Source organism: Condylura cristata, unplaced genomic scaffold (assembly GCF_000260355.1).
Source record: "Condylura cristata isolate star-nosed mole 26May11 unplaced genomic scaffold, ConCri1.0 scaffold00006, whole genome shotgun sequence".
NCBI lineage: Eukaryota > Metazoa > Chordata > Mammalia > Eulipotyphla > Talpidae > Condylura > Condylura cristata.
Genome location: NW_004567107.1, coordinates 50,269,317 through 50,279,693, shown reverse-complemented (window position 1 = coordinate 50,279,693; position 10,377 = coordinate 50,269,317). Strand labels below are relative to the sequence as shown.

Sequence of the window (10,377 nt, the reverse complement as noted above, 5' to 3'; positions counted from 1 at the left end):
TATGTATTCTTAAAGGCTAAAATGCCCAGGTAGTGAAGACTGCTTTGATCTTGGACTCTGAGCTTTTTACTTCCATGTATCCATGTCTGTTAGTGCTAGACATTTTCGTTCTTGCGTTACATTTACTGGTGCAAAGGCCTTCATCATCTCATCTGAGTTCAATTCTTAAAATATTTATATTTCCCACCATATATAGAACTGTAACATTGCAGATTCCCATTGTGCATTGAATTTAAACACTCTTGTTGATCAAATCCTGTTATATTTCAGAGTGTGAAACAAATATTTCTTTGTTCCTTTTCTCCTCACTATGAGAAAAAGGAATTCAGCTAAATACCATGTCAAGTTCTAAATGACTAGCTCCTGCATGAAATGAAAAACATTCATGTCTCTTTGTTCTTCTAGGATTATGAAATCTGAAGGGGGTGGGGTGTGTTGATGGGGACAGGTAGTTCAGGAAAATTAGAAGTGTGAGAATTGGGGAAAGATGAGGAACCCAGGATTAAAATATGTATTATTGTCGTCCAGAAACATCCTCTTAATTGTTGACTGCAGCTGAAATCCAGATTTTTTGTTTTTACTGCAGTCACAAAATAAAACCCATCAGACACTTTTAGTATTACAGCAAATATTTGTGCCATTTCTAAAACAGAAACATTTGAATTAAAAGCAAGAAGGTCTAGAAAGTTAAAACTAAGTGATTGGGATCTGAATGTGAAGGGTCCAGGCACAATATTGCAACTGAAATTCTCTGTGACACCACAAAGAAAATAATCTTTTTTTGGTGGCTTCCTCTACAGACCCCAATGTTTGAATTATGCTTGTTTCTCATGTCATTGACTTTTCTGATTTGTCCTTGTTTAGGTGTGTGAGGGTGGGATGAAAGAACTGGATTCTTCCACCATCAAAGCTTCTGACCAGGACATTCCCAAGGATCCCTTGCTTTTCAGCATCACACATAAACCTCGTCATGGCTTCCTCATCAATGGGTTGGTTAGCAAAAACTCTCCTCTGTATCAACAACCAGACAATCCCAACCATAAGCAAGAACTTGTTCACCACTTTTCCATGGACCTTTTCAAGAATGGTAGGTGTTGTTCCATTTCTGTTTCTTTGCTGTTATTGATTAGCTTGACCCAGAGAATAATAATAAGTCACAGAAAAGGGGTAAAAAGATAATAACATTTACCTTCTTTATCCATGATTTCCTTATGAGTTTTCTTTGCTCTGTGGACTAACGCAGGACCTGAAGCACCAGCTAGAGAATGTAGATAGGAAAAAGAGGCTTTTTTTTTTCTCTCACTTTTAGAATATCAATAAAATGCCATTTGTGATTTTTGGTAGTTGTTCTCAAGCTTTCAGTGTCATAAAAAAAATTCCTTTTAAAACTATTGAGATCATGGAACTAAATTTGAAGGGATTTGTCTGCCAAAATTTCCACATTTGAAACAAATATAGAACCACATAATAACTCATTATTCTCTGAAGAGATAATTTGCTCTTTAAGGAAATGACACATTGGAATAACAGCCTGAATTATTTTTAATTACTCTTTTTACAAAATCAATCTTATCCCATTTTCCACACACTTTCAAACTTTGGAGGGGCGTGTGTGATTCTAGAATTACTACTGCGTTTCTCTCTTTCCTTCACATGTTCTGGTTCTTCACCCTCAGAAGGTTTTTCCAGTGCTTCCCAGGACCAGCCAATACTGTTCCTGTGGAAGCCGGTCCCCATGGACTCCCCGATTTCCTTTTCTGCCCTTGTTCATCCCAGCACTTGTTTCTGCTTTTTAATTATTTTTTCCTCAAATGAAGTGTGAGGCCCTCACTGGTGGCGCAGCGGGTTAAAGCACAGCACTGAGAAGCTAAAGCCACTTCCGCACGAGTTCGATTTCCGCCTGCCATGGAGGTGACCACATGGCGTGGCAGACCTCTCCTGACCCGCCCGCTGCTCCCCTCAGCAGTGTACTTCATTGATCTGCCTGTTCTGCTCCCCATTCTGTCTATGGTGATGCCTCTCGCTGCCCCTGAGCCTCTGGCCTGTACCCCAGTTCTGTATGCACAAATAAATAAATCTTAAAAAAATAAATAAATAGTGAGTGCTCTGACCCAAGTTTTATTTTGCAGCAATGGCAGAATATCATCTCGCATTTAATTTAGAAAAGCCAATGAACATATTTCTTGTCTTTTGCCAATTGCAAAGAAAGAAAGAAATTCTGGAACTTAAGGATAATATTACCAAATTAATAACTGTGTGTAGCAAAAAATATTATATATATATATACACATACATATACACACATATATGTGTATATATATATTTCAAATTTAACACAAAGCAAAAAGGAATAGTAAGTTAAATTTTACTTTCAAGGAATAATATTTTTAAATTAAATAGTATTTAAAATAATACTCATTATTATTAAATGATATTCATTTTGTATATTGTTGGACTACACAGTATTTTTGAAGAAAAATTAAACTTGTTTACATAAAATCAATTTTTAGTTACTAATTTGGTGACATTCTCTGTGAGTAGATGTTGACCTCTTTTATTTTTGATTCATTTGTAGCTACATTTTATCTAAACTTTATTATATCCTTATACACATTCCCCAACACAATAGAGAATTTATAAAACTGTTACCATATTTTGGATACTTGTTTTCTTTTCAATGATTTTAAACCTTTTTTATTTTTAAATATTAACTGAAAATTAATAACTATAATGTTTCACCATATGACCTAGACTATCATTTTTTTTTTTTAAAGATTTATTTATTTGTGCATACAGAACTGGGGTACAGGCCAGAGGCTCAGGGGCGGCGAGAGGTTTCACCAGAGACAGAGTGGGGAACAGAACAGGCAGATCGACGAAGTACACTGCTGAGGGGAGCAGCGGGCGGGTCAGGAGAGGTCTGCCGCGCCATGTGGTCACCTCCGGGGCAGGCGGGAATCGAACTCATGTGGAAGTGGCTTTAGATTCTCAGTGCTGTGCTTTAACCCGCTGCGCCACCAGGGAGGGCCCCTAGACTATCATTTTATACAACTTTCTCCTATTTTGAAATGCCTACATAGTTGCTTTTCATTTCCTGATATTCAGGTGTATTCCAATTACACACCAGTAAGCTCATTTCACATGTCTGTATAAATCAATCTTGGTGCATATCTCTTTGTTTATTTTACATAAATTTTCTATAATATGATTATAAAATTTATAATACTTTTAAGAGAAAAAAGTTACCATTGACAACAATGTAGGGGAGTGTGTCTAATTTATAGATCATCTATTACCTTTAGGTCTATGATCCACTTTGAGTTAATTTTTATATGCAGGGAGTTAGGTGCCCAAGTGCTTGCTTTCTTTCTTTTTTATTTTTTGTCTTGAATATTCAGTGGTCCTAGCATCATTTATTAAAAAAACTACTTTTACCCATTAAATAGTCTTGGCATCCTTGATAAAAGATGATCGATCATAATTGTATGGGTTCACTTCTACACTCTCTTCTATTAGTTTAATCTACAATGTCTTGATTACTGTAGCTTCGTAGTAGGTTCTGAAAATGGGGAGTCTGAGCTCTCCAATTTTGTTCTTTTTCAAGACAATGTGGGCTATTCTACGTCCCTTGCATTTCCATATGGATGTTTGGTGTGTTTTTTAAAAATAGGGGGGTTTTGTACTTAATTTTTGTGTCATCTAGAGTTTATTTTGGGTACTGACTTGAGGTAGGGATCTAACTCTAATTTCCTCTATATAATTAGCTAATTTTCTGTTTTATTTAAACAACATGTCAACATTGTTCTTACACAATTTACTAAATAATATATATCATTTCCTCACTGCAAAAGAAACTTATTGAATGCTATGCACTTAAATAAGGAATTTTAAAAGGACTAAGGGGAATATAAGTGAACTAATAACTAAATAAGTTTCACTTTACTCCATTTCACTGATTAATGAACTCTTGCTAATACCAATGCTTTGGAAATTAAGACATATTGACTCTGTTTTGTAGTGGTTCTATCCTAAGAAAAATTTACTTTCTCTTCCCCCCCGCCCCCCTTCAGGGATCAGGTTGATGTATGTGCATGATGACTCAGAAAACCTTGCTGATGATTTTACAATCCAGTTGTCAGATGGGAAACATGAGATTCTTAAAACAATTTCAGTAGAAGTCACCCCAGTTAATGATGAGAAACCAATGCTGAGCAAGTAAGTTGCCAAAAAGAATCCTTTTCTGTAAAATCCTGTGAGGTCTGGAATACTAGGTATAATGATGTGTTTCCCAGAAAAACAAGTCTTTGGCAATTGCTTTCTATCATAACTTGTCCTTCCTACTCAGGCACTTAAAATCTTAAGTGCAAATGTTAATTAATGCCAGATCTCCTTAAGAATTTTCAAATTGGGTCCACCCTGGTGGCTCAAGGGGTTAAGTGCAGCACTGCGAAGCTGTCCATAGCCACTGCAACACATGTTCATTCCCCAGTCAGGGAGTGACCCACATGGCTTGGCAGACCTCTCCTGTCTCACTCGCTGCTCTCAGCAGTGTATTTCAGTAGATCTGCATTTTTTTCTGCTCCCCCACTCTGTCTCAGGTGAATCCTCTCACCCCCTCATACCTCTGGCCTGTACTCCAGTTCTTGTATGCATAAATAAATAAATCTTTTTAAAAAGGAATTTTTCAAAATATTCTTTCAATTATTTCATTTTTCCCTAAAATTTCTAGTTATAAATTATTAAAAATGACTGAATAAACAACGTATGTAATAAATAGTAATCTTAATATTTTTAAGCAGGCCTAAGTAATCCACAGCGCACCACATGTATTAGTAATAGTGTCCTCTTGACGCAGTGTTATTGAAGGGATAAAGTGAATAAAAACATGTAAAAGTATTTGAAAGACTGGCTACTACATCGTAAATGCTCATAAGTATTAGTTGTTAACATATTGCCAGCAGGTATTCTTATTCTGAAACTAAAAATCCGGATAGCTGTGCATTTTTGCTCACTGAATCCAGCTTCCATTCTGTTAAAATTCCTCCCTTGGGCCCTCCCTGGTGGCACCCCAGGTTAAAGCACAGTGCTGTGAAGCTACCACAGCCACTGCAGCACGAATTTGATCCCTGGCTAGGGAGGTGACCCACATGTGGCAGAGCTCTCCTGACCCACTCACTGCTCCCCTCAACAGTGTATTTCAGTCGATCTGCCTGTTCTCCTCCCCACTCTGTCTCTGGTGAATCCTCTCACTCCCTGTACCTCTGGCCTGTACCCCAGTTCTTATATGCATAAATGAATAAATCTTGAAAAAAAAATTCCTCTTTAATAGTCACACACTGTGGCTCCTCTATTGCTGGTGCCTTGAGAACATTTGACACCATTTCTTTGATATTCCTTTCAGACAGTGTAGTAGATGCTTTGGGGTCACTCTGTCACCTCCCCTTAGTTTACCTCTGATTCTGGCTGCAGTATTAGCAGAATGTACCATACGCACTCTCAGTGCCCACTGCAAGCATTGTGGTCCATTGCCTCACTTTTCTGCCTCTGGGATTCTCTCACTCATCAGTGGCTCATTTACTCCATGTGGAGGTACAACAGAGAACATTGAGGGCAACCTTCAACCATATAAGTAATGGATAAACCCATGTCTCACCCCCCAGAAGTACTATTTGAGTTATATTCTACCTGGTTCTTCAAAGGGTCCCCAGCAAGATGTAGTCCTAAATGTGTAGCAAATGCCTTTGTTGCCTTTTCCTCCTTCTCTGTCTCAACCCTCACTCATCTCTCATGCTTACTGAAATCACTTACCAAATAAATGACCTGTACTAAAACCCTCCCCCACAGAAATTTTCAGGGTTCCTCACACTAGGATGCACTTCCTTCTCTCTTGGTTTCTCTAACATTTAATTTGACACCTTCTGCCTACCCAATTTTTACCTTCATCATATGGACTCTATTTTTTTTTTTAATTTATTTATTTATACCTACAGGAACTGGGGTACAGGTCAAAGGTGTGAGGGGTGGTAAGAAGATTGGGCTTGAGGAACATTGTTGAAGATTGTAATTGTGATCATCTTTATGAGTGTCTCCTGTTAAAGTGATATCTTCTATTTTGATTTCAACGCAGATCTTTTCCTTTTAACAGGAAGGCTGAGCTGATAGTAAGTATGGGCGAAACTCGTATTATTTCTAGTGCTGTTCTTTCAGCCAAAGATGAAGACTCACCCAGGGAGAAGATTTATTATTTATTTGAAAGGCTTCCCCAAAATGGGCAACTTCAGCTTAAGGTTAGTAGTTTTTTAATTTTATTTTTTAAAACCAATGTAGCAAGTATAAACCTTCTCAGTATATACATTTCTATAATTAAATTTATTCTCTAGTAGACATATTTTGCTGAAAAGTAAAACATCTCATTTTCCTAATTTGAAGCGAACACCACACACTAGTCTAAATATTCATTTTCGTATTCAACTCATGCAAAACTGAACCAATATTAAGTTGCTTCATTGCTTCTTATTCCCTGTAATTGTACCTATATTTGGGGAGAGGGGATGACTGGGGAAAGCAGTATCTAGTTTTTGATAAGAAGATGAGTGAGGCAGCCATTGAAATATCTTCATTTCCACCAGATTTAAGCTTTTTAAAAATATATTTTCTTTTTAAAGCAGTTTGAGGTTCATTGCTATTTGCCAAGAAAGCACAGGGTTCCCATGGACCCTTTGTTTCCCTCCCCATGTACAGGCTCCCCTTCACAATCAATGGCTCCCATCAGAGTGATACACTTGTTGCATTTGATAAAGCTACACTGGCATTATCCCTCAGAGTCCATAGTTTTCATTAGGGTTCACTCTTAGTGTATTTATGTGGATTTTGTCAAGTGCATAATAACATGAACTCACCACTACCGTATCACAGAACAAAAAATCCTCTGTGCTGTGGCTATCCAGTGTCCCTGTCCTCAAGTCCCTGGTAATCAATGACCTTTTTCACTTTCTTCATAGTTTTGCCTTTTCCAGAATGTCATAGAGTTGGAATCATGCAATGTTTTCAGATTGGCTTCGTTCACTCAATAATATACATATGAATTGATAGCTCGTTTCCTTTTAGCACTGAGTAATCGCATTGTCTGGAAGTACTGCTGTTGAGTTATCCTTTCTTCTTTACTTCTTGGTTAACTTCTTGGTTACCTCCCAGTCTTAACAGTTTTAACATATATAAACATCTATGTGCAGATTTTTACAAAGACATAGATTATTAATTTACCTGAGGAAATTAATATAGATTATTAATTTACCTGGGGAAATACCAAGAAGTACAGTTGCTAATACAGTCAAAGTATATTTAAACTGATATGCTAAATTGTTATGTATTAAGGTGAAGTAGATTTAAAAGTCAAAAACTTTTAAAGTATCTACCTTCACTTCCTGTTGCAATATCAGAGCCCTTGTGTTAAGGTTTAAATAGACAAAATCTCGAACAAAAAAGTATAGAGGGACCTGTGATATCATCACAGCTCTCTCACATCTGTCATTTTTAACAGCTGCCATATTTGAATCCAGTGAATTGCATGACATTTGTGTTCTGCAAATTATGTAGTAGAAAGAAAATGCACAAGGAGACATTAAAGGATGCAGAATAAGGTCGCCTGCTTTCATTGCTGTCTTCTGACAACTTGCTCTGTGATCTGATAACCGGTTCTTAGTTCACGTTAGTCCTGGAATAGCCTGGTTCATGCTGTTTGTGTGACATCCAAGGATTAGCCCAACACAAATTATAGATCAGTCACTTGAAAGCATTATTTGAGTAATCCATCAAAATGCTTATATGTCAGTGGTGGATGAAGACGAGCAACAACAACCATCAACCATCCCCAATGTGATTACTTAACTGAATGTTTGACTTTTAATCTAATGTAGACACAGTCCTAGAAAAGCATCAAGGATTCATTCTGTGTGGAACAGCTTGATTGTCTTAGATTGTAGGCACCATAGAGAATCAGAGTGAAGAGCAATCACTGATTTAAATTGAGGTACAGCTGTGTCCTTATTTCATTTCAAAGAGTAATGAAGCAGAAATGCAGTGACGGCTCACACATTTGGGTGGCTTGGGAACTGAAGTGTTTTGGATGTGTGAAAATCCAGATGGGTCCAGGTTCCCAGTATTAGTGCCACATAGTTCTTTCCCAGCTCCCCAGGGGTTCGCCACATTTCTCCAAGGCCAGGGACCAGAACCTTGGGCCTCCAGGACTTCCTCAAGGGGTTCTTCTTTTCTTATTGATGTTCTTTAGCTTTCCCCATCTTAAGTCTGATTCTTAACTTCCTCTTTTGGGGCTTGCAAGTAATTGTGTCAAGTTAAAACTTGCATTTGGGAGTGTAAGTGGCAAATTAGTTGAGCACAAAGGATATTTTTCGTATTTACTTTCTGGGAAAAAAATAAGGAAAAAGTTAAGTAGAAGTTCAGGCTGTCCAGTTTAAACTCTAAAAGAGAACCTGCTTTAGAAATTAAGTCTGCAAATAGATCTTATGATAGAAATAAACAGTGAGCTCAATTATTACAATGTAATTAACATCTATTCAGTGATCATTGAGGCAGAACATAACTGCACAAACATCAGCTGGGCAAAAGTCTTAAAGAAGAGGCAACTTTATCCAATAGAATGACATAGGAAAATGATCGTGGGGAGAGGAGAGCAAAGCATTTTAACAGGACTTGCGGTCTGTGGGAAATAAAAACCAAATGATAGAAATTTCAGTTTTTGTCTCCTAAAACAGACAGGAAAAGAACAAGTGAGTAAGTAAAATTTTAAGATGACATGTTTTGAATTATGAGAGTGGCTTTTTGAGTTACTCGTAGGAAAATCTATGTATAATAAGAAAAAAAATAGAATTTTAAAGCAGACACAGATTTACCTTGTTTGCTATTCATTGTCAGTGCCCGTACCCAGCACAAGAACCTCTTTTAATTGGAAATGCCATAATTTCTGCACTGAACCTTTGACAGAATTTGTACTTAATTACTATTTGCTGGCTTTTAAAAGATTTCAGTAAAATTAATGTATAATAGTTGTAGCTTTTGCTGATTCAGAATATATATGTAGAAAATGATAGGGATTTGTTATTTTTCTTTGGGCATTAGTAAAGCTGGGAAATGTGATGAGGAATAAATGTATCCATTCTATTTTGGTTTTATCGATTTCAAATAACAAAGCAGTTTTTAAAAATTGCACTAACTAGTTGTATAATAATATGAACTAAAAAAAGGAAATTATTCCCAAATGAAACACATTTAATTTTTAAAGAATCTATTCCAGCAGCTCAATTGCCCACCTGCTCTCATTAATTGGAATATTTAATCAGCTATGATTGCCTATGATAAATACCTTGGATTTAGTACTACTATTGAATTACTGCATGACTGTTAAAAATATTTTTATTGAAGGTAGTTTTTCTCATAGTCTTAAATTACGTTGATGTAGTTCCTTTAAAAGAAAAAAATGAGATAAAATGTTAAAAAATGGAGTCTTGAATTTCCCTGAAATGTTCTTGTTGGTGCTTTTCTGAAGATGCAGAAAATGTCCGCTAATAGTTTGGGGCTTAAACTAACAGAGACTCCTGACTAATTATAGCACCTTTCAGATAGGGAGGAACTGGTCTCCTCTCCACCCTGGCATGAAGTGCACCCAGGAGCAAGTGGACTTGAACTTGCTGAGATATGCTCACACTGGGGCCATGGATTCCCAGAACCAAGACAGCTTCACCTTCTACCTCTGGGATGGCATCAACAGGTCACCTGTATTTGACTGCCACATTACTATCAGGAACATGGAAAAAGGTAAAAACATTTAGAGCAAACTTTTACGGTCAACTTTTTTATAAGATTTATTTATGCATGCAGAATTGGGGTACAGGCCAGAGGTGTAGGGGTGATGAGAGACTTCACCAGAGACAGAGTGGAGAGCAGAACAGGCTGACTGATGAGGTACACTGTTGAGGGGAGCAGAGGGCGGGTCAGGAGAGGTCTGCTGTGCTTGTGGGTCACCTCCGGGCTGGGCATTGAACTCATGCTGAAGTAACTTTAGCTTCTTAGTGCTTTAACCTGCTGTGCCACCAGAGGGGGTCTGGGGTCAACTTTTATGGCCAGAAGTGGACTGGTATAAGCTGTCAAACTGTCCCCCTTCCTTTCTTCCACTCCTTCAAGCTTCCTTCCTTCTTTCTATCCCTTACGCCTAAAATCTTGTCATTGATGATTCCATGGGATGATTTCTCACCTGCTTTAGACTGCAAACAATCTATTCCCTATTTGCTCTGTTTAAGAAAGTCCATTGACCACAGGGATTATGTACAAAATGAAGAATGATGTAATATATATATATATATA

The 10,377-nt window shown here is 37.3% G+C and overlaps 1 protein-coding gene across 1 annotated transcript in view; it reads left to right on the top strand.

Moving 5' to 3' along the window:
* Window positions 1–10,377, top strand: part of FREM1 (FRAS1 related extracellular matrix 1) — a 150,189-nt gene that overhangs the window by 84,944 nt on the left and 54,868 nt on the right. The window contains exons 20-23 of the mRNA XM_004677672.1: window positions 865–1,087; window positions 4,071–4,215; window positions 6,146–6,287; window positions 9,636–9,831. Of these exons, the coding sequence (XP_004677729.1) occupies window positions 865–1,087; window positions 4,071–4,215; window positions 6,146–6,287; window positions 9,636–9,831 (706 nt within the window). The remainder of the gene's footprint in view (window positions 1–864; window positions 1,088–4,070; window positions 4,216–6,145; window positions 6,288–9,635; window positions 9,832–10,377) is intronic.